The sequence below is a fragment of the Loxodonta africana genome, chromosome 1 (genome assembly GCF_030014295.1).
Source record: "Loxodonta africana isolate mLoxAfr1 chromosome 1, mLoxAfr1.hap2, whole genome shotgun sequence".
NCBI classification, from domain to species: domain Eukaryota; kingdom Metazoa; phylum Chordata; class Mammalia; order Proboscidea; family Elephantidae; genus Loxodonta; species Loxodonta africana.
Window position 1 is genome coordinate 25,261,721 of NC_087342.1, and position 26,985 is coordinate 25,288,705.

The 26,985-nt window shown below is 40.1% G+C and overlaps 1 protein-coding gene across 2 annotated transcripts in view; it reads right to left on the reverse strand.

Moving 5' to 3' along the window:
- Positions 1-26,747, reverse strand: part of TP63 (tumor protein p63) — a 156,842-nt gene extending 130,095 nt beyond the window's left edge. For both annotated transcript variants that reach the window (XM_023551621.2, XM_023551622.2), the window contains exons 1-2: positions 26,626-26,747; positions 25,510-25,642 (exon numbers count right to left, since the gene is read on the reverse strand). In XM_023551621.2, coding sequence (XP_023407389.1) covers positions 25,510-25,642; positions 26,626-26,699 — 207 coding nt within the window. In that variant the 5' untranslated portion in view covers positions 26,700-26,747. The remainder of the gene's footprint in view (positions 1-25,509; positions 25,643-26,625) is intronic.
- Between the last annotated feature and the right edge of the window lie 238 nt (positions 26,748-26,985).

Sequence of the window (26,985 nt, forward strand, 5' to 3'; positions counted from 1 at the left end):
GGCACAATATTTCTGATAATTGCCCTAATATGTGAACATCTATTGATTCATTCTATTACAAATTCCTTACCAGATGTCAAAGAAGCATTTTAAACTGATAGTTACACATTCCAGATGAACAACAAAGCAATAGATACTGTATTGGGGTGACAAAAAAATTCAACAAGGATAGACAAAAATGTTGGTGGGATTGCATCCAGTTTCAAAACATACATCAAGACAATTGCAGGGTAAAACCAACCTGATTTTAAATTAACAGGGAATGTTAAAGACCACTTTTGTGTGGCCTCTCTTACGTTCTGTGGAGAATATAGAAGACTCAGACTACACCATTTTTATTAAGGACCTATAGGATAGAGTAGAAGTGCCCCACAGGGTTTCCAAAGAGCACCTAGTGGGTTCGAACTGCCAACCTTCTGATTAGCTCTTAGCCTATGCTCTTAACCACTATGCCACCAGGGTTTCCAATGATTTAAAGAGCTAAGTTCACTACTTCCCCAAACAATTCAACACGTATTTGCTGAGCACTAATTGGTGCCAGGCTTCCTGATGTGTCTTACAAAAAAGAAAAATATGATTCCTGCTTTCATGGAGCTTTGAGCCAGGCTGGTGAACAATTTGAGGAGATTTATGAATCTGTCTGTGACTCATTCTTGGAATATACTCAACGGTGAAAATTTTCATTCTTTTTTGTTTGGAAATAGCCAAAAATTCACTCAGCACTGACAAATTTTAGTATATAAAGTGATTGATCAAATTGTGTAGGACAATTTGAGTTCAGGAAAAAGAAAAAAAAAGGACATGGCATTAAAACAATGACACATTTTCTTAGGCTTCTGGTTTTCTCTTATCATTGAAGGTGAAGGTCAAGGAGATGCTCCAGCAATGGCCACAAAAAGGCCAGCATTGCCTAAGTTGGCCACTCCAAATGCCTAAATAACCCATTGCCGTCAAGCTGATTCCAACTCAAAGTGACCCCACAGGACAGGGTAAAACTTGCCCCTAGGTTTTCCAAGACTGTAGTCTTTAGGGAAACGGACTGCCACATCTTTCTCCCACAGAGCCCCTGGTGGTTGGAACCTCTGACCTTTTGGTTAGCAGCTGATTGCTTTAACCACTGTGCCACCAGGACTACATTTAAATAGATTCAATCATTTAAAAGTTTTATTTCTCTAATGATGTACCTTTTATAGGGTACATAAAACATCCATGATGTATTTATTATAATCAGGTGTTTGCTAAGTGACCATATTCATTTTATCAATATGATGTGTAATTTTAAACAAATTACTAAGTTTCAAATGAGTACTTACTAAATGGAAGAATACCAAGGAAGGATTAAACATAGCACCTACATCCACTGGGCATGCAGCCTATAATCCAAGTAGAGGGTAGAACTGGCTTGTCAGACAGAAATCACAGCAAAAATACACACACAAATAATAACATCTATTAGACTGGTTAGCCCTTCAATATTCTCCAATATCCCTAGGGATTAACAAGGGATAATGATTAACGAAATAAAATTTTACTTTACTTTTTATCTAGAATAAATGTCTACTCTGTTATTCAACTTCATCATCGCACAGAATCAAAATTCTGAAGGAAGGGAGAACTTGCAGTGCCTTTAACATGAGACATTAAAGAAAGACATACACGCACAGGGTCCGAGAACAACAATGGCGAACCTTTAACAAGCACGTCTTAAGACAAGGCATGATTCTGAGTACTTTATATGTGTGATCTGATTTAATACTCTCATCGGTCTATGGAGCCCTGATGGTGCAGGGGTTAAGAGTTCGGCTGCTAACCAGAAAGTCGGCAGTTCGAATGCACCAGCCACTCCTTAGAAACCCTGTGGGTCAGTTCTACTCAGTCCTGTAGGATCGCTATGAGCCAGAATTGACTCTGGCAATGCGTTTGTTTTTTTGGTTTTCAGTCTATGAAGGAAGCACCATTATAATCCACACTTTGCAATTGGGAAAAATGAAGCATAACCCAAAATCCAACCCATTGCCATCAAGTTGATTCCAACTCATAGGGACCCCAAACCAAAAAAAAAAAAACAAACAAAAAAAACCAAACCTGTTGCATCGATTCTGACTCATAGAGACCCCACAGGGCAGAGTAGAACTGCCTCACTGAGTTTCCAAGGAGCGCCTGGTGGATTTGAACTGCCAACCTTTTGGTTAGCAGCCATAGCACTTAACCACTATGCTATCCTACAGGATGGAGCATTTCCAAGAATTTCCCATAGTGTTTCCAAGGCTGTAGTTATTCTGGAAGCCGACTGCCACATCTTTCTCCCAGGGAGAGACTGATGAGTTGGAATCTTTTGGTTAGCAGCAAAGCGCTTAACCACTGTGCCACCCTCCTTAAAATGAAGCATAAACCCACTGCCGTTGAGTCGATTCCGACTCATAGCGACCCCACAGAACAGAGTAGAACTGACCCATAGAGTTCCCAAGGGGCGCCGAGCGGATTCGAACTGCTGACCTCTTGGTTAGCAGCTGTAGCACTTAACCACCATGCCACCAGGGTTTCCAAAATGAAGCATAGGGAGGTTAAATAACTTGTCCAATATCACAAAGCTAGTAATAGTGGACCTGGACTTTGAACAGGGCTTCTCTGCAGACTGACTTGCTTTTGTGCCATCTTGGAATGAAGCTTCTCTGGCCATCTCTGTGCACACATGTGTACTGCAGTTGTACCTGTGTGGTGGTGTTTTCTTTTAATTCAGGTCTGTGCTTTATCTATTGCACACACATGGAACTGTACATAAACTCTGTTTACTATGGCACCTGCAGGCTACTGCCAAATAAGTTTTCAGCGCATGCTCTTTTAACAGCCCAACGATGGCAAGTCAACTTCTAATGCAGTTTTTGTTGTTGTTATCTGTTGTTGAGTTGATTCCGACTCACAGCAACCCTATCAGACAGAGTGGAACTGCCCTCTAGGGTTTCCAAGGAGTGGCTGGTGGATTCAAACTGCCAGTCTTTTGGTTAGCAGCCTAGGTCTTTACCATTGCACAACCAGGGCTGCTATATCACAGGTTATTTTAGCGCTTATTGTACATTTTGGATTTTTTGGTTAGACTTGATCGTTGACGGTAAGATTTGAAAGCAATTGTTTGATAACAGTGTTTTAACTTTAAACCAATTTCTCTACCATTGGTCTTTCTGAATTTTGGAGCAATTTGACAGTGATCCAGAGATTGCAAAGAATGTTTTGTTTTTTTTTAAAAAAATAATTTGCAGCTATTTATATTTGCGAATCAAGATTTTTAAAAAGAATTACACAATAATGAAAACGACATCACTACCAAAATACAAAAGAAATTGGAGCTTGAGGCTGGTAAAACACTGTAACTTTTATATAAAACTATCCCTTAGATTGGGTTCATTTAAAACATCCTCATTGTGTTCAAAGACTGACTTAAAAAGTAAAGGTTAAAGCAGACCAACATTTGCTGAGCAATTGCTATGTTACTGTGAGGAGTTTATACTTGTTATCTCATTTAGTTTTCACAATAATCATATTAACCCCACTGAATTGAAATCACACACTCTATCCATTTAGTTATGAACTACACATAATAAAATGTTACATGAGTGATTAACCTGCTGCCTTGGAGTCAATTCCAACTCATAGTGACCCTATAGGACAGGGTAGGACTACCTCCATAGGGTTTCCAAGGAGCAGTTGGTGGATTTGAACTGCTGACCCTTTGGTTGGCAGTCAAGCTTGTAACCACTGCACCACCAGAGCTCTGCATGAGTCATTACCACTCAAAAAACTAAAGCCTAGAGAGGGTTAGTTATCTGTACACCCAGAGCATTTCAGTACCAAAGCCAAACGTTCTTAGCACTTCAAATAAATCTCTAATAATAAAATGCTACTTAATCTGGCTTCTGTGTTGGCATGCAACATGAGATTTCACTTTTAAGGTTACTCTAGGAAAAAATGAATATAAGTTCTCTAGGTGATTTTGTAAGTGAAGACACTAAAAGTAGAGAGGGTAGTGACATGTGTCAGGTCACACTGAGAAATGGTATAGAAATTATGACCAGAAGCTAGGCTCGGGAACTTCCAAGGTAGGATCTTCTTCTCTAAACGGTAGTCTAGCTATGGGGCTGTGTGAATCTGAACTTTCTCTCCTCTTCTAATTCAGTCATAAAACAAGTGTTTCTTTCCATTGCTTATCCAGTGATTTTGCCAGACTCTACATGGCAAAAATTGACACTCATGGTTTCCCAACCATGAGCTACTCCTTACCTCAACCTCTTGATAGATGAGTTTGGCAGGTTTCCTCACATTTTTACCAAAGAGGAAAATGAAATGAAAACTGAATGCCAAACTCCAAATAGCTTCAGGAATTCCTTTAAAAACAAAACCAGCAACAAAAATGCCTCTTACATCCTTTGGCCATTCACACTTTCTCCGTTCAGAGAAAGCAAGAAATTCAACTTCGATAACACCATGAGCACCCTCCCATTTCTACTGCAAAAACTGAGAGATAGGCACAGTTTTACTGCCACCCCCCCACCCCCCACTGAATTCAAATGACAAACTCTCCATTTAGTAGGAATTACACACAATCAGAATAATAAGATGTGACATGAGTCATTACCACTCAAGTTTTTTTGGTAGGACTGGATGAGCAACTGGGCCAGGAAAGAAAAAGAAAAAAAAAAAAAAATCCACTCACACCTCACCTCACGTATTGTCTAAGAGAGTATTATATACTGAAGGAGACATTTTAAAGTATGTACTTCATACTTATTAACTACCTCAGCATGGACTAAAAACATTTCATATGTTCATATGAAGGTTGTGTAGGGCACGATCTATGTCAATCCACAGTTTACTTCTTTTGTCTCACATGTTCTTTTTTGTTAACTGATAAAAAGCCAGCAAAAACAACATATATGTAGGATTTTCAAAAAATCACCCTTAGGCCGAAGGAGAGAAGTAGGCGTGTGATAAGGAGAAAAATTTACATCAAGAGAGTTTAATTCCTGTGACCCCAGAGAACAAATCCAACTATGAAACATACCCTCTGTTTAAAAGAAAGCAAGGCAATCATTCTCCTAACTGCTTTGGGTTTTGTTGTTCCAAAGTGAGGTAAGTTGGTCTGAGTATTCTTTTTTTTTCTCCAACCAAGGAAGAGGTTTTGTGTGTAACATTCACCGCTTTGTTTTTTGTTTTTTTTAAACGTGATTTATGCTTCTTTTTAGAGAGGTTTATTTCTGAAGAAATCTGAATGAGAAGACAGTCTGTATGGAGCAAGACATTCCAATGAACTGGTTAGGCAAGTGGTTGTTTGGAAGGAACGCTGCCTCCAGGGCTTGTGCGGAAGATGCAGGCATCCCATTAGAAGAAGGAGTGGGAGAATAACAGGAGGACTCAGTTACTTCTCCTTTCACCAGCTCCAGACTGTATTCTTATTTGTGACTAATCTTCATTGGTGCAATCCCCTACCACCCACTCGCCTCCACAGAAAGGACTGATTAGGAAGCATTGGTTTTCTCAGATATAAAAAACATTGCTTTTGTGTATGAGTTTGGCACTCCCTCACCCCCATCACCGCCTCCTGAGAGAACAGAAAGAAGAAAACAGAATCACAAACGATATTCCATGCCACGCTGCTCGTATTTAACACAGGGTTTGTTATACAATAAATCCTGTGAAAGCCAGAACCTGTGTAAGGTGGCAACCTGTCAGAGAAGGAAAATCCAAATATTTTCCACTGAAATGAGCGATAGAAAAGTGGTAACACTGCACACCGTCAAAAGAGGAAATCTTGCGAGATCCAGAAAAACAAGGCAGTTCCATCGAGTTCCAGCTCTCATAGGTTTTGCTGTACAATGTTTCAAACAGAGCACATTGGTTGATATGTGCTTTTGCTGAATACATCTTAAAAATATGCTTGCATGTGCTATGTATCCATCATAGCCACACTGAGACACAGCCTTAGCAAGATGGAACTCAGGAGTAAAGAATTGGTGATTTATCCATTACAGAGCATGAGAGAACTTAGCAATCATGTAGCTCAACTCCATGCTTTTATGGATAAGGAATCTAAGACCCAGAAAGGAGAAGTTATTTGTCCATCAACAGAAAGCCATCTGGTAGAAGCAAGAGGTCTAGAAGTCAAGGCCTTAGTCCCATGCCAGTATTTTTCACCCAACTTCGCCATGACTAAAACATTGAATGCCTTTCCAGATGCAAGGGGAGAGTAAATTTATAAGGCCCAAAGTTGAGAACCCTTAGTTTCGCTTCTTGGGCAAAAGGACTTTGATGAGTTACTTGTTGAACTTCAAGAAATTAATTGACACTGGGAAACAAATGTATTCCAGTATGTTGATACCAGAATACATTCACTTCTCAGCATCAATTATTCACAAAATAGGTTTTTTTTTCCTCCTCCATTATCTTTCTCTTATCAAATTCAAGCAGCTGGGTTGTTCCTTTTTCTGAATAGGTTTGTTGCTTTTTGTAAAGGAGATAAAACATCTACAAGACTGACTATCTTGGTGAAGTGGAAAGTAGGCTACATCTATTTAATTCTATAGCAGGGATAGTTTGTGCTGATTCCCTCATCTAGGGGAGACAGCATCGCTAAATCCATAATGTGCGGGTAAAGCTCAGGTTATAGACAATCATCTGATGCCCACCCAGACAACTAAAGGAGAGGACTATTTTTTAAAATGCTACATTTTATAAGGCCACCTAGTGTTGTTGTTGTTTTTTAATTGTGCTTCAGGTGAAAGTTTACAGCTCAACGTAGTTTCTCATACAAAAATTTATACACACATTGTTAGGTGACCCTAGTTGCTATCCCTATAATGTGACCACACATTCCTCCTTTCCACCTGAGATTTCCCATGTCCATTCAGCCAGCTCCTATCCGTTTCTGCCTTCTCATCTCACCTCTAGACAGGAGCTGCCCATTTAGTCTCATATATCTGCTTAAACTAAGAAGCACACTCTTCATAAGTATCATTTTATGTCTTATAGTACGGACTATTCTTTGTCTGAAGAGTTCGCTTCGGGAATGGTTTTAGTTCTGGGTTAGTAGAGAGTCCGGGGGCCATGTCTTCTGGGGTCCCTCCAGGCTCAGTCAGACCATTAAGTCTGGACTTTTTACTGGAATTTGAGTTCTGCACCCTACTTTTCTCCAGCTCCGTCAGGGACTCTCTGTTGTGTTCCCTGTCAGGCGGTAGCCAGGCACCATCTAGTTCTTCTGGTATCAGGCTGAGGGAGTCTCTGGTTTATGCGGCCTCTTTTGTCTCTTGGGCTAATATTTTCCTTGTGTCTTTGGTGGTCTTCATTCTCCTTTGCTCCAGGTGGGTTGGGACCAATTGATGCATCTTAGATGGCCACTTGATAGCTTTTAAGTCCCAAGATGCAACTCTACCTAGTTCTAATTTAAAAGAAAGCAAGGAGCAACCTCCACTGGAACAAAGAGTACTCAATCCTAAGTCAGATTGTATGGATAATGAATCAGAAACTAGTTTCTGATTCATTATCCTCTACCACAGAGCTACAAAAATGAGATGTTAAAGCACCTGCTCTCTTTCTGTGTCTTTAATAGGGTGTGGTAAGAAATTGCTTGAATAATACCCATTAAGAGCTCTCAGCTTCTTGGGAGGATAATAAGTAAACACAATGAAGAACTTTTTTTTTTTTTTAATCTAAAGTGAATTATATGTCTTTTCTAAGCACAACGAATAACTTTAATAGACAAAAGAGACCAGACTTCAGCTCATATAACTACACCTATGAACCTATTTCCAGAAACAAAGTGGAAAGCCAGAAGAACATCTTCCAAAGAGCTCAGTGAGAGATTTATACTGCAGTCTAAAAGCACGCCTTGTTTTGTTTAGTTTTATTTTATTTTTTTACCTTTTTGCAGATATCTTGATGAAGACTCCCATAATCCTTCTAGCTAGAAGTTACCAATCCAGCTCCTGGTTTTGTCAGCCTCGGTTTATATCTCTGTCTTAGCATTTTATCACCACGGTTCTTGTGTTCTAGTTAGAGGGCTAAACATCTCTATCCCTCACAAGATGGTAAACTAAAGGAACTCTCGTTTTTATCTTTGTTTCTACTCAAGAACTGGCAGTCAGTATACTCTGAATAAATGTTGGGGGAGAAGATACAGACAATGAAGGGACTTATCTGAAAGGAAGAGCCCCAGAGAGACGTAATCACAGCTCAACACACCTACTTCTCTTGACAATAACCACCTCTCTTTGCAGGGTTTGAGATCATAAGCATGGGCAAGCACCTTTATAATTCTTGCCCAACATTCTCTATCGGAGCCCTGGTGGTACAGTGGTTAAAGGCTCAGCTGCTAAACAAAAGGTCAACAGTTGGAACCTACCAGCCACTCCTTGGAAACCCTATAGGGCAGTTCTACTCTGTCCTATTGGGTCTCTATGAGTCAGAATTGATTCGATGGCAATATGCTTTTTTTTTTCAATCCTGTGGTAATACTGTTTGTATACTATGATCAGCTCAGCAAAGCCACCAAGGTAGCATGTATTAATATTTTCCTCAGCTGACCCCAACTTGACTATTTGTCTCTTCCCATACTCCTTCACTTGCTTGATTGGCTCCAGCCAAACCTGTTTCCACCACCTACCCGACCCCCATTACCCAATTTACAAAATTCACGTCTATACTAAAGTAAAGAGTCTTAAAACGACAGTCCATACATATGTTCTTTTTAACTGGGTACTTAAAAAATAATAAAAATGTGAATTACTCTAGGTGAGGCTGGCATTCTCCAGTTCTCTCCAGGCATCTCACAGGACAACTTCACATTTAAGCTGGCAGCTGGTTTCCTAACTAACTTAAATAATTCTCTCTACTTAGAGTAACCTCCCTCCCTTCTTTTTCACAGGAGCCCTGGTGGAGCAGTGGTTAAGAGCTTGGCTGCTAACCAAAAGGTTGGCAGCTCAAATCCACCAGCCACTCCTTAGAAGCCCTATGGGCCAATTCTACTCTGTCCTATGGGGTCGCTAAGAGTTGGAATCGACTTGATGGCAGTGGTTTTGGTTTTTGGTCTTTTCTTTCATGTGGACAAGTTATTCCCTGAGATCTCAAATATGATAATCAGAATTTCTGCTGAAGTTTACTTAAACTCCTTTGGTGCTTAGCACTTTCTGTCTTGACTAGTGTTGCTTGTATGTGCTTCCCTTCCCATAATAAACTAGGAAGTGCTTGGGAACAGAATTTACTCTTTGTTTATTCATGAATTCCAAGATTGCCTCAAGTATAGTAGGCATCCAATGTTAGCTGGATACAGGGCCAGTGAGTTGCTTATTGCTAAGAGGTACTGAATAATCATATAGAATATTATAGGAATAATGTCCCTAAAGTTATGTAGCCTAGCAGTCATTGCTGCAAGACTGGACTCTGGTTTTTTGCTCAACAGTGACTACATATTTATTGTCTTGTCCATTTATCTCTCAATATTTAATCAATAAATATTTTCCTGGGTGCCATCCTTTACCGCCATGTTCAGTGACATCATACCAGTCCCCTCTATCAACTCCAACTTGCACGTAGTGATAGAATGGGGTCTTTTATTTAAATTTTGGGCTCCTAGTAAAGTGTCTTGCACTTTATAGCTAATCAGTACATACTTGTTGAATTGACAAGAACACAAGCTTGAAAGTTCAGTGTTTTTGCCAGGCAAGAGATTTTTACAAACCATCCCTGCAATTAAAGAAATTCAAGTATGAGAACTTGTTTAACAACCTCTTCCTGATGAAGGTACTTGCAGCCAACCACTATATAAAAATACGTATTTCAGTACTTCTAAAGTATTACATGAAAAGGAGCCCTGGTGGTACAGTGGTTAAGTGCTCGGCTGCTACCCAAAAGGTTTGCGGTTCGAACCCACCAGCTACTCGCACAGGAGAAAGACAAAGCAGTCGCTTCTGTAAAAATTTGCAGCCTTGGAAACCCTATGGGGTAATTCTATTCTATCATACTGGTTTGCTATGAGTCAGAATCAACTTGATGGCAACGGGTTTGTTTTTGTCTTAAAGTATTACAGTCTATCTTCTTTATTTTCTAAATATCATAATCCAGCAGAAACCCTTGCACATGTTTTAAGATGAATCACAGCTAGAGATATCTATTTTAGAGAAGAGCCTGGCCTAAAGGTTTCCTCTTTGTCATTATAACTGTGTACTCTTTGGCAAGTCACTTTCTGTCCCAAGCCTGAGTTTCTCTACCTAGAAAAAATATATAACCAACCAGTGGCAGTCTGGTTAATTCTGACTCAAGGCAATTGCACATGTCTCAGAGTAGAACCATGCTCCGCAGGTTTTCAGTGGCTGGTTTTTCAGAAGTAGATAGCTAGGCCTTTCTTCCAAGCCACCTCTGGGTGGACTCAAACCTCTAACCTTTCAATACGCACATAAGCTTGTTAACCATTAACTATTTGCACCACCCACACTGGCCTGCTAACCAAAAGGTCAGAGGTTTTGAGTTCATGAAGAGGTACCTTGGAAGAAAGGCCTGGCAATCTACTTCCATATATATGTGAGTGTGTGTGTATATATTTTAAGTCATTAGATTATACTAGTGGTTCGCAAACTTTACCGTGCAGAACCTCCTGGTAGGCTTGTTGAATGACTGCTGCCCTCCCCACCTGTCCCAGTTTCTGATTCTGCAGATCTGAGGTGGTGTCAAATATTTGCATTTCTAATGAATTCCTAACTCATGTTGATGCTGCTGCTCCTGGGAACACACTTTTTAAGAACCACTGAATTAAATTTTCTAAGAGTCCTTGTGGAGCCCCGGTGGCACAGTGGTTAAGCGCTCAGCTGCTAACCAAAAGGTCAGCAGTTTGAATCCACCAGCCACTCCTTGGAAACCCTGTGGGGCAGTTCTACTCTGTCCTACAGGGGCACTAGGAGTCGGAATCGTCTGGACGACAATGAGGTTTTTGGGTTAAGAGTCCTTGCAGTTCTGATTTCAGTATCATGCAGATTCAAATAAAATTACATTTGTATATCCAGTTCCAAAGCCCATGCTTTTAATCATCAGATTGAAAAAGGGAATATTTCATCATGCTAAAAGTATTGAACGACACCAAAATAACTAAAATAAAATGATATTTATTAATGAAAGTTATGAGATTTTCTTGTAAGTTCTATAAACAGACACATGAGTGCATTTTCTTTTAACAGTGGTCTGTCTTCTTTAAAACTTTAATTTTAGTTTGAAGAAAAACTCAGCTCTAATTTCAAATGGGAAAGGATAGTAAAGTCAGATTTTAGCAGCATGCCAGACCATCTTCAGAAATTACCTTTGTTTGTAGAAACACAAAATCAAGTCTATGCAAATTACTCCCCCTGCCCCACATCAATAGTTACTCTGCTCAGGATTAATAATTCACTAGTTCCAAGTTTACTAGGTTCTGAAGACTGACGTGGTGCAGTGGTTAAGCTCTTGGCTGCTAACCAAAAGGTTGGTGGTTGGAATTCACCAGCTGCTCCGCAGGAGAAAGATGTGGCAGTCAGCTTCCATAAAGATTACAACCTTGGAAACCATATGGGGCAGTTTTACTCTGTCCTATAGGGTCACTATGAGTCGAAATTGACCTGACAACAACTGGCTTCTTTTTTTTTTTTAAAGAGCAACAACCACCATTACCTCTGAAGACTGACCTTATGTCAGACTTTGTGTCAACTGCTTTACATTGTTGTAGTTGATGTTGCTAGGTGCCATTGTGTTGGTTCCAATGCATAGTGATCATATGTACAACAGGACAAAACACAGCCCGGTCTTGTGCCCTCCTCACTATTGTTGTTATGCCTGAGCCCATTGTTGCAGCCATTACGTCAATCCGTCTCACTGAGGGTCTTCCTCTTTTTTGCTGACCCCCTCTCTACTTTACCAAGCATGACGCCCTTCTCCAGGGACTGGTCCTGCCTGATAACATGTCCAAAGTATGTGAGATGAAGTCTTGCTACCCTTGCTTCTAATGAGCATTGTGGCTGTGCTTCCTCCAAGACAGATTTGTTCCTTCTTCTGTCAGTCCATGGAATATTCAATATTCTTCACCAACACCATAATTCGAAGGCATCGATTCTTCTTCAGTCTTCTTTATTCATTGTCCAGCTTTCACATGCATATGAGGCGACTAGAAACACCATGGCTTGGGTCAGGCGCAACTTAGTCCTTACAGTGACATCTTTGCTTTTTAACACTTTGAAAAAATCTTTTGCAGTAGATTTGCCCAATGCCATGTGTCATTTGGATTTCTTGACTGCTGCTTCCATGGGTGCTGATTGTAGATGCAAGTAAAATGAAATCCTTTACAATTTCAATATTTTCTCCATTTATCATGGTACTGCTTATTGGTCCAGTTGTGAGGATTTTTGTTTTCTTTATATTGAGGTGCAACTCATACCGAAGGCTGTGGTCTTTGATCTTCATCAAATACTTCAAGTTCTCTTCATTTTCAGCAAGCAAAGTTGTATCATCTGCATATCGCAGGTTGTTAATGAGTCTTCCTCCAGTCCTGATACCCCCTTTTTCTTCATATAGTCCAGCTTATTGGATTATTTGCTCAGCATACAGATCGAATAGGTATGGTGAAAGGATACAACCCCGACAGGCATCTTTCTTGACTTTAAACCATGCAGTATCCCCTTGTGCTGTTCAAACAACTGCCTCTTGGTCTATGTACAGGTTCCTCACAAGCACAATTAAGTGTTCTGCAATTCCCATTCGTTGCAACATTATTCATAATTTGTTATGATCCACACAGTCAAATGCCTTTGCACAGTCAATAAAACACAGGTAAACATCCTTCCGGTGTTCTCTGCTTTCAGCCAAGATCTACCTGACATCAGCAATAACATCCCTCGTTCCACACCCTCTTCTGAATCTGGTTTGAATTTCCGGGAGTGATCCCTCGATGTACTACTGCAGCTGCTTTTGAATGATCCTCAGCAAAATTTTTATCTAAAGTAAATTTATCTCAATCTTAAAAAAACAGTTTTTTCCTTTCATAAGTAGGGAAACATAATGTCATTTAGCCAAAAGGTCACCCAAATAGTGAATGATAGAGCTGGATTCAAATCCGGGCAGCCATTTACTTCCAGAGCCACAATGCTTGAGTATGCTTTGTTGTTGGTGGCCATTGAGTCAGTTCCAACTCAGGACGACCCTATGTATGAAGAGTAGAACTGTTCCATACGGTTTTCAAGACTGTGACCTTTCAGAAGCAGATCTCCAGGCCTATCTTCCAAGGTGTCTCTGGATGAGCCCAAACAGCCAACTTTCCAGCTAGTAGTCGAGCGTTTAACTGCTTGGCCCACCCAGGGACTCTTCACTATACTACACAGCCTTTAATAGTAGATGGAGGAGCAGGTCTAGAAATCAAGAAACCAAGGTTTGGCCCTGGGGCTCCTGCAAAATCTATTAGGAATGTTGGAGAAGTCACCAGTGATCTCCATAGATCTCCGTTTTCCCACCTATAAATGGAACATTGGTCTGGAACTAAACCATCTCCAAAGTTCCCAAGGTCGTCACTTTAGAATTCTCCACGTTGTATACATTAAAACTATATTAAATCAGCTGGACGCTGAAGGAAAGCACAGGTGACTAATAGTGTGTTACTTCACACAAATCAGATTCTTTGTCAGCCAGCATACGCTAGGATTCCAAGCTGATTGGTTTTTAAGAGGATGCAAGGTCAGAATCAGCTCCCGTGTGTCTGCTGAAATCCCTTTCTGTTTATCTGCCCTCTTCAACTTTGTCATTCTGAATGCATATATACTAAGCACAGTGTCTTAAGTAACATTGCTGAGGTGATACCAAAGACAGGTGTTAGGGGAACAATTTCCCCCAGGCTATCATTTCCAACTCTGCCTCCTCAAAAAGAGAGAGAGGGGAGAGAGAGAAAAGGGTTCCTTTTCAGATTAAACACAGCGACTGAAAACACCTTCCCCTAGGCAATAAATTCTCTGCCAGTGTGTGCTGCAGTTTACCCAAACACCAAAGCAAAAAGCAAACAGTCCCTTTGTCAGGGAGGAGCTGTCACCTGTCAAGTGATGTTTGTGAATTTCTAGAGAAGAGAAAAAAAAGAAAACCCTTTCCCTTATTTTATTAAGCAGCCTGTTTGTTCAAGTTTTGAAATGCATACTTGTGTTTTAGGTAAAGTCCCTGACTTGGCACTGTTGAACAAAGTGGTGGCTATGTTTTACAAAGACGAGACCAGAAAAACAGTCTGCTCTTAGGAGGCCACCTGAATTCAGTTTAAACTGGGTGGATATTGAGCCACCCCAAAACTTATTTGGGAATAATATGGAGTATAGATAAATAAGAAAGAGCAACTTTCCAAAAAAATAAGAGGGTCGTTTGCTACTTGGAATATGCTTGTTTTGCAGTCATGGAACTAGGACACAAATTTGACACAAAATATGGTTGGACTACTGTTGTAACGGTAATAAAAAAAAATCCAACCAGTTGCCCTCAAGTCCATTCCAACTCCTGGCGACCCCATGTGAATAAGAATAGAACCAGTCATTTCTTCCAAGGCACCTCTAGGTGGACTCAAAACTCCAATCTTTCGGTTAGCAACTGAGCACATTAACTGTTTGTACTACCCAGGGACTCCTAACCAGTTGCCACCTAGTTGACTCCAACTCATGGTGACACCATGTATCAGAGTAGAACTGCGCTCCACAGGGTTTTCAATGGCAGTCAAGCCAAAAATCAAATCCATTGCCCTCAAGTCAATTCCAACTCTTAGCGGCCCTATAGGACAGAGTAGAACTGCCCCCATAGGGTTTCCAAAGAGTGGCTGGTGGATTTGAACTGTCATCTTTTTGGTTAGCAGTCGAGTTCTTAACCATTGCACCACCAGGGCTCCCTCAATGGCAATAGTCTAGGCATAATAGTACCAAAGAACAAAAAGCAAGGATAAAGAAATGCTGGAAGGAAAAGGAAAAAAAATTCTGTTCATCCCCATGTGCAAGGCTAACGCTAGGGGACATTTAGAAACAACCCTTAATCTATCCCTTTTTCATCACTTCTTCTCCCATACTGTCCCCATCCCAAAAGGTCTGCCCACCCCACACCGAAATATTCTATTTTCTAAGATGTCCTACTCATCTTCTGTCAAAACTACCATCCCTTCCATAAAACGCAATTAAGGTGTATCAAGAGGGACTGATGACGTAGTGGTTAAGAGCTACGGCTGCTAACCAAAAGGTTGGCAGTGTGAATCCACTCTGCACTTCTTGGAAACTCTGTGGGGCAGTTCTACTCTGCCCTATAAGGTCGCTATGAGTTGGAATCGACTGGACTGCAATGGCTTCGGTTTGTTTTTTGGAAGAGGAACCGAGACCCAGGTTCAATTTCCGGCCCATACACCTCATGCACAGCCACCATGTGGCTATCAGTGGAGGCTTGCATGTTACCATGATGCCGAACAGGTTTCAGCAAAGCTTCCAGACTAAGATGGCTTAGGAAGAAAGGCCTGGCAGACTACTTCCAAAAACCAGCCAATGACAACACTGAATCACAATGGTTTGATCCCCAAGTGACCATGTTGATGATGCAGTGGTTCATTCATTTGTGCGTGGGTCACCATGAGTCGGGGGCCAACTCCACGGGAGCTAACATGACATTTCATTTGGATATGCAAATGACTGGAAACTCCTTCAGGCATCTAGACATATTTACATTTTTTTTTTTTAAGAAGAGGCTGTTTAACCAAATATTTTTCAAGCTTGCAGATACTTTTACACAGTTGGTACAACCTTAATTGATTAAAAAAAAACGTGAAAATAAATTTGATAGTATCAATAACTTTGATGTTCATACCATTTTACCCAGTATTTACACTTCTCAGTACCTCTCACAAAAAGATATTTTGTATGTAAATATTCTTCTTAAAAATCTATAAGTAAAGGAACAGGTAAATACATTATGGTACAGCCATGTGGTGGTATATAATAGATAATATAACAATTGAAGGTGTTTTGTAAACAAGTAAATCACAGGAAAATGTTCACCATAGAATGCAAAAAAAATAAATAAATAAATAACAACAACGAAATAATAGTTGCCCAGTGCCCAGTGCCGTCAAGTCGATTCTGACTCATAGCGACCATACAGGGCAGAGTAGAACTGCCCCATAGAGATTTCAAGGAGTGCCTGGCGGATTCAAACTGCTGACTCTTTGGTTAGCAGCCATAGCACTTAACCACTACGCCACCAGGGTTTCCAAAATAATAGGTAGATCCCAAAATTTATATATGGAATGATTCCAAACATGTTTCATAAAACTCACTTCTTAGAAGAAAAAGAAAACTGGGGGGTGGGGGAGGGGGAGACTAAAGTGTTCATAATTATTACCTGGAGATTATACATACTTTAGATATTTAAACTTTTTAAGTTCTCTTCGGAATCGACTTGACGGCACTGGGTACTGGGACTGGGTACTTACACAATCAGAGTAATTTATTATAAGGACTAATACATATTTAGGGGTCCTGGTGGTTCAACAGTAAAGTGCTTGGCTACTAACTGAAAGATTGGCAGTTAGAACCCACCCAGCGTCTCCACAGAAGAAAGACCTGGCAATCTGTTCCCATACAGATTATAGCCAAGAAAACCCAATGGGGCAGTTCCACTCTGTAACACATGGGATCGCAATGAGTCAAAAATCGACTTGACAGCACCTAACAACAACAATACACATTTACCTACTTCAGAGAGTTTTTACAAGTAACAGCACAGGTAGACAATTGATAAGAAGAACGTTCTTCTTATCAGTTGTCTACCTGTCCTGTTATTGATAAGAACATTCTTCTTATCAATTGTCTACCTGTGCTGTTACTTGCATTTATTGGCTGCATTTTTATGTACCAGAAATTTTGAATGAAAACAAGTGAGATCATTTAAGAAACCCTAACAATTCTGTGAGGACGATGATATAGAAATTATGCCCATATATACATTCATACATTTCTTTTAATTCAATTTTAATTTGCTTCCTATCTGTCAGATTCCAAAACTTTAAAGTCCATAAATGGAGTTCAATCTATGTTCCTATTATTTTGGTTATTATGAACAATGCCATAATGAAGCCCTGTTTCTCTGTGTGTGTCTGTGTGTCTGTGTCTGTGTGCACTTGGTTATTTTTAAATAGCTTTGTAGGGTAAACTCTTAGCATGGACTGGACAAAGAGTAAGTGCTTTTAAGATAAAATTAATTAAAATAGACAGATTGCCCTCCACATACTCTCACTTGCTCTCCCCCTAATGAGTCAGCCCTTCCAGTCTCTCCTTTCGTGACAATTTTGCCAGCTTCCCACTCTCTCTATCCTCCCATCCCCCCTCCAGACAGGAGATGCCAACACAGTCTCAAGTGTCCACCTGATATAATTAGCTCCCTCTTCATCAGCATCTCTCTCCTACCCACTGTCCAGTCCCTTTCATGTCTGATGAGTTGTCTTCGGGAATGGTTTCTGTCCTGGGCCAACAGAAGGTTTGGGGACCATGACCGCCGGGATTCCTCTAGTCTCAATCGCCCTCCGCATATCTTGTATCAATTTACATTCCCACCAAATCAAAAAACATACCAACCAACCAGCCCACTGCCGCCAAGCCTATTCGGTTTCATAGCAACCCTATAGGACAGAGTAGAACTGCCACCATAGGACTTTCAAGGAGCGGCTGGGGGATTCGAACTGCCAACTTTTTGGTAAGAAGCTGGGCTGTTAATCACTGCATCAGCAGGGCTTCTCTACTCCCATCAGTAGTGATAAAATTGACTGCTTCCCAGCAATTTCACGAGCACTTGTTATTATCAATCATTTATATCTTTCCTGATCAGACAGGTGTTAAATAATTTCATTGTTTTAATTCACATTATTTTTATTATCATTATTAGAGAGGCTGAACATCTTATGTCTATCCAACATCTGTATTTTTATCGTCTGTAAATTACATATACCCTTTGCCAATGGGAGGGTCTTCATCTTTCTCCTGTTGGTTTTTAAGTATTTATTTAGTACATCAGGGCTTGGCTACTAAACCTTTGCCATGCGTTATTATGTAAATTTAAATTAGCACATCTACTTTTTCTATGTAAATTTCCCTTCAGTCAAATTTTTCAGTTTTATCTTTTAGAACTTCCAAACTTCACATTATGTTTTTTTAATAAATTATTATTATTATTATTACCAGTTATCCAAACTTGCACTAATTTTGCCTCTTCTTGATTTGATCAATTCAATTCATATGTCAAGGCCTAAATAAAAATTACCTTCTCTATAAAGGATTGCCAGTCATTCCTCAGGCACAATAAAGCTTTTTTTGTGCATCTTTAAGAATAAAATAAAACGTATACATCTGAGTATACATTATAGGTAAAGTTTGTTCACATTTGGCATTTCTGCCATATTATGGTCTTCTCAAGGACGGAGACTGGCTGGTTCACCTGCGTCACCAGGACATAGCATACAGTAGGAACTAAATAAGTACTTGTTGCTAGACTTAGTATGTGTGCGTAGCATCTTATATGAACCCCGGACCATATATGCTGTAGGACGTTATTCTAGATTCTGTGGCTTGTTGTTGTTGTTGGGTTCCAATGAGTTGATTCCAGCTCATACTGACCCCATGTGGCAGAGTAGAACTGCCCGGTAGGGTTTTCTAGGCTGTGATCTTTACAGATGCAGATCGCCAGGTCTTTCTCCCCTGGAGCGGCTGGGTGGGTTCAAACCATCAGCCTTACAGTTAGCAGCCAAAGGCTTAAATGTTTTTGCTGCCAGAGGTCCTTTTCTGTGGCCTAAGGCTATCCAAATACATGCACACAGCCTAGACACCACTCTTTTCATATGTAGAGCTTAGAACTCTTCATATGTATCTGGGATGCTGCCTTGTAAAAAAAAAAAAAAAATTTTTTTTTTTTTACATACAGAAAAATGGATGGTTTTAGCTGATTACTGCTAAACTCTCTAGGGAAAAACCCAATTCAGCTAAGAAGAGTTCTCCTCAAAGTATAAGTAACAGACAAATACAAAAGTAAGGGTTGTGTAGTTACTATCATTCTGGGAGAACATACAAGTGTTAATATCATTATCCACTTCTGGAAGACATGATGGAGCCCTGGTGGTGCAATGGTTAAGAGCTCGGTTGCTAACCAAAAGGTCAGCAGTTTGAATCCACTAGTAGCTCCTTGGAAACCCTATAGAGCAGCTCTGCTCTGTCCTATGGGGTCGCTATGAGTCAGAATCGACTCGACGGCAATGAGTTTTTGGTTTAGAAGACTTGGCAGTCATACTTACGCTGTTTATAATTAACGCAAACCTGATATACAAAGTAACTTATTAGACAGCAGAATCAAAACCAACAAGAACATAACACGGTGGGAACACAGGCTAAAATATGAAATCCATTGGAGAGGCTCCATTCACCCATGTTTACTAACCCAACGCAGTTCGTTTTTCTAGGCATGTTAAAAATCATTCTAGTGAACAAGTTATACACATTCTCTGCCACTCAAATTTCCTTTGTTCAGAATCAGAGCAAACATTGTGATTCCATTTCATAACTAGTTATTAAGGTGAGGGTTGTATCAAACGTCAATAAAAATAGGATGAATTCTTCAATTTCAAGATTTCCGTCCTTAATAATCAAACATGTCTTGCCATGTCCACCGATTCTTATTTCTTGCAAAGTGAAAGAATGCTTGGCTGACAGCCCAACTTTTTTTTTTTTTTATGTTATGTTATATGCAAGAGGAAGGTAATTTACGTGCAGGGTTTAGGACTCACTTGGCTATTAGCCTATACATGGAAAAGCAAAAATATGCTAACAAAATAATGGAAGAGCCTCACATCATCGCAGCAGCAGTCAGATCAGAAAGACTGGGAATCTAACAGAAGTCTAGTTCTTGCTTTCCAAACTAGAACAACACTTTTTTTAAGAGCCTGAACAAGTCCATCATTTTTCCACTCAAGTTGCTGGGGGCTGGAGTGGGTATTTAGCCTCATCTATGTAACTCTGAGGGAAAAAGATGTAGCAGTCTGCTTCTGTAAAGATTATAGCCTTGGAAACCCTATGGGGCAGTTCTACTCTACCCTATAGGGTTGCTATGAGTAGGAATTGACCCAAGGCCAATGTGTTGGGTTTTGGTTTCTGTGGCCTTTAAGAAGCCCTAGTGACACAGTGTTAACCATGAAATTTATGGTTAGCACTCAACTGCTGACCAAAAGGTTGGTGGTTTGAACTCACCAGCTGCTCTGTGGAAGAGAGATGTGTCATTCTTCTTCCATAAAGATTTACAGCCTTGGAAGCCCTATGAGGCACTTCTACTCTGTCACATGGGGTCACAATGAGTCAGAATTGGCTCAAAGACAACAGATTTTTTTTTTTTTTTTTTTAATGTGAACTTGTGGCCTTTGGAGTCACTGGGAGGTGCAAATGGTTAACATATTGGGCGGCTAACTGAAGAGCCAGAAGTTTGGAGTCAACCTCTCAGAGGCACGTCAGAAGAAAGGCCTGGTGATACACTTCTGAAAAATCAATCATTGAAAACCCTGTGGAGCACAGATCTCTGACACACATGGGCCACCATGAGTTGGAACCAACTTGATGGCTTTCAAACACAGACATACATGAGGAAGCTGGAATACTTGTACCACAAGGAAGGATCCAGGATTCATATAACCCCCCAAAATCCACTGCTGTCAAGTCGATTCCAACTCGTAGCACGGAGACCTTATAGGATGGGGTAGAACTGCCCCATAGGGTTTCCAGAGAGCAGCCGGTGGGTTCGAGCTACTGACCTTTTGGTAAGCAGCCACGTTCTTAACCACTGTGCCACTGGGGCTCCATATAGAACGGAAATTTATAAGGAATGTCTCAGTTGTTTGGAGATAAAAACAGGGCAGCCAGAGACAGGCAAATTTGTTTCCTCAATCAAGTTCATTCTCAGTCTATTTTTATATTCCTTTTAATACAGTTGCTCCCAAGTGTCCTATTCTGTTTCCCCCACTGGCAAAACCCTGTTAATTTAGTTTTCCAGCTTTTCCTGAAACACCACAATCCCCCACTTATTACAATTTTTTCTATCCAGGGTCTTATTTCCTAATTTATCACTAAACAGTAGCCCTCAGTTTAAGTCCAAGTCCAAGGGGCTAATAAGTGATGATAAATGCTGTTTCATCATTAGGATTTTACCAGTGGTGTCCCTTACCTCTCCACAGGAGGGGTAAGTGTGCAGCATGTACTGCATAGAATCCCATGGGGGAAAGGGGAAGTTTCCCTACACAGGAGTCCCTAAATTTCATAGAAGCAGATGGGTACTCAAGAAGTAGAGCTCCAATTCTTCCCAAATGCAATGCCTTGGGGAAGACTGAGCAAAGACAAGGTTGGGTCCAGTGTCACAGGCAAGATGCAAAGATTGTCATGGACTGCACAGGTGACCCTAGGAAAGGTATTTAACCTCATTTAACTTTGTTTGCTTTGGTTTACCAATTTACAAAACAAGGATGATAATGTCTACTGCGCAATGTTATTGAAAAGACTAAATCAAATACCAAATATGTTAATCAGCAGCCACAACTGACACCTCAGAAAAGTATTGTTTTAAAAATTTGTAATACAGACTCGTAACAGGAAATTCTGGATCAATCTCAAATTGAATACCCCCAGTTTCAAAAAATTCACTCCTCCTATGAGTATTATTAAAAATCTATTTCAAATATGTATGTGTGTATATATGTGTATATATGTGTGTGTATACACGCATACACATATATATGTGTATATACACACACACATACATGTATTGATATTCAAGAAAAAATGTTGAACACAAATGGATAATTCCCTTAAGCATCCCTATTTCTTAAACAATAATGACCTAAATTTGACCTAAAAATCATAAAGATATCAAAGATACTACTTTGAGGACTAAGGTGCTCCTGATCCAAGCCTGGTATCTTTGATCACCTAATATGCATGCGAAAGCTGAACAATGAATAAGGAAGACCAAAGAAGAATTGATGTATTTGAATTATTGTGGTGGCAAAGAATATTGAATATACCATGGACTGCCAGAATAATGAATAAATCTGTCCTGGAAGAAGTACAGCCAGAATGCTCCTTAGATGTGAGCATGGCGAGACTATGTCTCACACACTTTGGACATGTTATCATGAGGAATCAGTCCCTGGAGAAGGACATCATACTTGGTAAGTAGAGGGTCAGCCAAAAAGAGGAAGACCCTCAACAAGATGGATTGACACAGTGGCTGCAACAATGGGCTCAAACATGGCAACAATTGTGAAGATGGCACAGGACTGGGCAATGTTTTGTTCTGTTATACTTAAGGTAACCATGAGTGAAAACCGACTCAACAGCACCTAACGATAGCCACAAAAATCATAAGGCAGTATCATTCTTAGCTAGACAAAACATCTATGGTAAGAACCATTACATCTGTGCATCTTCTTAGCTTTCTCCCCTTTTCATTGTAAGTCTCTTCTAACATGATCGCATGACTTGTCTGCCTCTTACTCAGATACTCCACTAGGTTTTCTCCAGAGTTTCTTTTAGTTGTTTTGTAAAAATATCAAAATGGACTTTAAATGACTTAAATTTTAGAGATCAGGTGGCATATCAGGGTACTTCTAAACAGAAGGGGATAACAACGGACATAAAAACAAGTAACCTAAAAAGCATAGCACTTCCTATACTGACGCACCTTAATCAGAAGGAAGGAACAGAGGAAGAAGGTAAAACAGGAAACTTTGCTGCTTTGACTGTTCAAGGAAAGAACAGTTCATTGATAAGAGATATTCTACGGCTATGCTATCCACATGTGGCAATTTAAACTAAAATGAAAGTTAAGTGCTTCAGTTGTACTGACCACATTTCAAGTGTTCAAAAGGTGCATGTACCTTGTGGCTACTGTATGGAACAGGACAGAATTAACATTTCCATCACGGAAAAAAAAATTCTTTTGAACAGGGTTGTTTGAAAGAGAACTATCGGACATTTACATAGCAATCGAATCCCATTTCTGATGACTTCAACAATTCTTGAAGACCTACTATGTGCCAGTATTGTAAAAAGCCTTGGGCATAGGAACATATGGTTCTTGTCCCCTTTACAGACAGGAATGTAAACAAGTAACTATAACATTGTGTAATAAATAACAGGACAAAAAGCATGCTTAGGTAACTTCAGAGGAATGACCTCTGTATCAGACTGGTGGTGAAGACTGAGACAAAAAGTCTTCCCAGAAAAGGAGGCAGAAACTGGATATTGAGGGAATTGGCTAGAGAGAGGAAAAGAACAAGAATGGTGTTCTAGATAAGAATATCTCCAACAATACAAAGAAATAAGAAACAGCATAGTTTATTAAGAAACCACAGCTTCAGTGTGTAAAAAGGAAATAACCACTCCTCCTCGCCCCCCGCCAAAAAAAGCTACTGCTGTCAAGTCAATTCTGACTCATAGCAACCCTATAGGACAGAGTAGAACTGCCCCATAGGGTTTCCTAAGCTGTAATTTTTATGGAAGTAGAATGCAACATCTTTCTCCTGAAGAGCAGTGGGTGGGTTTGAACTGCCAAACTTTTTTTGTTAGCAGCTGAGCACTTTAACCACTGTGCCACCAGGGCTCAGAAATAATAATAGGAACTGTAACTGAAAAAAAAAAATGAAGGAGGCATATAATTCTTCATCTCCAACTTTGTAACTTTTGGTCTACTTTTATGAGTCCAAGAGTCAGAGTAGAAAAACCTGGAGAGAACTTAAAAAGATAGATTTGCTTCTTGTTGTTGGCTGCCGTCGAGTCGGCCATCAACTCATGGAGACCCCACGCACAACACAGTGAAACACTGCTTGGTCCTATGCTGTCAGTATGATCGGCTGAAGAAAGAACCATTGTGATCTGTAGGGTTTTCCTGGCTGATTTACTAAAATAGATTGCTAGGCTTTTCTTCCTACTCCATCTTAATCTGGAAGCTCCGTTGAAACATGTTTAGCATCATAGCAACATGTAAGCCTCCACTGACAGATGGGTGGTGGCTGTGCATGAAGGGCATGGCCCAGGAATCAAACCTGTGTTGCTTAGTCCATCAACCAAAAGGTCGACAGTTCAAATCCACCAGCTGCTCCTTGGAAACATTATGCGGCAGCTCTACTCTGTCCTATAGGGTTGCTATGAGTTAGAATCAACCCAATAGCAATGGGTTTGGTTTGATTTTAATCCATCAACTTAAGAGGCAATATTGTCAAGTCAACTGAGAATGTTTCAATTTTTAAATCACTGTCAAATCCAAACTTACACATATTTATGTTCAATTATAGTATCTTCCAAGGCCTTGAATGACCCACCCATTGGAATTATCTGTCAGTTTCCTTTTATTACCTCAAGAAAACTGAGAACTTCATCCTATGGGGATGGAAAGAGTCAACGTAAAAAATGTATTTTTTTTTCCTTGTCATTTTAATGATAAAACAACCATGTATTTGCAAAGTTACAACTCTATATTTTTGGTTGTTTCCTCTCTCCATTTCTCATGCCACCTTATGCCGATGCTAAGAAATACATTCTACAGCAGACAAGTATATAGTGACAATTTCAGTAAAATCCTACATCAGGCAAGGAAGAGAAGAAATTTTTCTAAACCACTGTCTTATGAGCAGACACTCTATGACATCTCACCTGCTTTCTGCTTTTTTTTCCCTAGAAGTTTAAGCAGAAAAAGCAACAAAACTTGAGTGGTGAATAAATGATAAAAAATAAACCTACACGACTACGGAATACACAAATTAAGGGAATTTTGCCTAAAAGTCTCAGAAATGTATTTTACCATCATTAACCCATTAAACTCCTTAGTCTGTCTGGGCAGTGCACAGCACAGAAGGTCCTATCATTTTGTAAATGAGAAACGGAGGCCTTAGGTCCTGAGAGACTCAGTGATAAAGACAAGAAAAGCCTTTTTCTATTGTATCATTTACTTCTTTCCTGTTACCCTATTACCAGATGCTTAACATGTGCGTACACATAGAATTTACTTTCTCTTCCTTCATTAAAGAAGGACAGATTCATGATTGAGGCAGTCTGCCATATTGGAAAATGCTTTAGAGTAGAACTCAGATCTGGATTCTGGTACTCTGCCTCTAACTAGTTGGAAAGTCTTGGGCAGGTTCTGTACTCTTTAAATCTGGTTTGCAATGAGGAACACTTCAGATAAAGGATGTAAGGTACTATTTCCAACCACCTTCCGCATACCCTTGCAAACTTATCTGTTATGGAGAGCTAAGATAGACCCAGAATTCATAAGCTTCTCCTACTCCTCCTCTGCTGACCACATTGACTCTTTCTGATGGCCTTGACCTCTAAAAGCCACCTGCCTTCTTACATGCCACTAAAAAGCCAGGGTTAGCAGAGATGCAGATAGCTTGGCTCTCAGAATAACGGGCAAGCCCATGCCACTCACCCACATGGGGTCACTCAGTTCTGAGTCCTGCATGCGGATACAGTCCATGCTAATCTCAATCTTGTTTGTTGCACCGTTTTCAGATGGTTCATCCACAAAGTTCAAATCAATGGGCTGAACTGAACATAGAGGCCTAAAATTAAGGGTAAAAAAGTGTGTTAGGCATGGGAAGGAAATACAACACACTCATCCAATTAGCTATAGTGACTTCTCTCTGTTGCAAAATTGGCAAGACATGTTGCTTGGAGATAGAAAGCCTTGCTCAACCACTTGCCAGATAGGTAATCTCAGGCAGTTCAAATCTAAGCCCTATTTTAAAATGGGAGCCCTGATCCCTGCCCTCTCAAAGAACTGATGGCTGGTAAACAGGAGACAGTGGATATATAAGAGACAGAGTATTTTATACCCGATCCCTTAGGGTCCCCACTGTTCTAATACTCTTCACTTTCTTCCTTATTTACTTAGTTGTTCAAACCTGCTCTTAGAAATGATGGTAATAATCCTTTTCATGGCCAGGTACAAATGACCAACAAAACTTAGTGTTTTGCCTTCTCAGCAGGTGCTTGCATTATAGCAGTGAATGTTGTTACAGTTGTTAGGTGTTGTCAAGTCGATTTGCAACTCACAGAGACCCCACATGACAGAGCAGAACTGCTCCATAGGGTTTGCTAGGTTGTAATATTTACAGGAGCAGACCACCTGGTCTCTCTCCTGTGGAACTGCTGGGTGGGTTTGAGCCGCTAACCTTTAGGTTAACAGTTGAGTGCTTAACCATTGCACCACCAGGGCTCCTTGTAGCAGTAAATATGAGTCTTTAAACCAAAGGAATGCATTTTGAGTATCAGAGTCATTGGGGAAACAATTTTGGATTGGACAGAGTCCTCCCAGAGTCCCCAAAATTATACCACCTTGGAATAATAACAATCTTGTGGTGTTGGAAACTGAATGAATCTCCACTGAATTGTAAACACAGAGATGCTACAAAGGGAATACCTTTTCCCAACAACATGTATGGATTTTTATTGATTCTAGAAACATGCCCTTGTAAGCAGTATTTTGACCATTCACATTTATTCCTTTACCATAGTTTGGCTATATTTCTTGCTTGGTACTTACTGTTCCAGAAAATCCCAGATATGCTGGAAAACCTCGGGACTGAGGAATTCACTTGTCTGTGTGCTCTGGGACATGGTGGATCGGTAGTAGCTTTCTTTCCAAGAGAAATGAGCTGGGGTTTCTACGAACCTTAAAAAAAAAAAACGAAACTGATTATAGTTTCTGTATTTATGACACTGCATATTTAAACTATAGCACACTCTAACAAGTAGAAAATAGCAACCAGATCTTTAAAATCATGCAGATAAATACAGCAGACTTTTACAAGTTTCACCACAGGTGTTGCTATGGGCAGAGTCATGGATCCCACTTGGCCATAAAACCAGACAGACCCATGCTAGACAAGCAAGTCTTCTACCC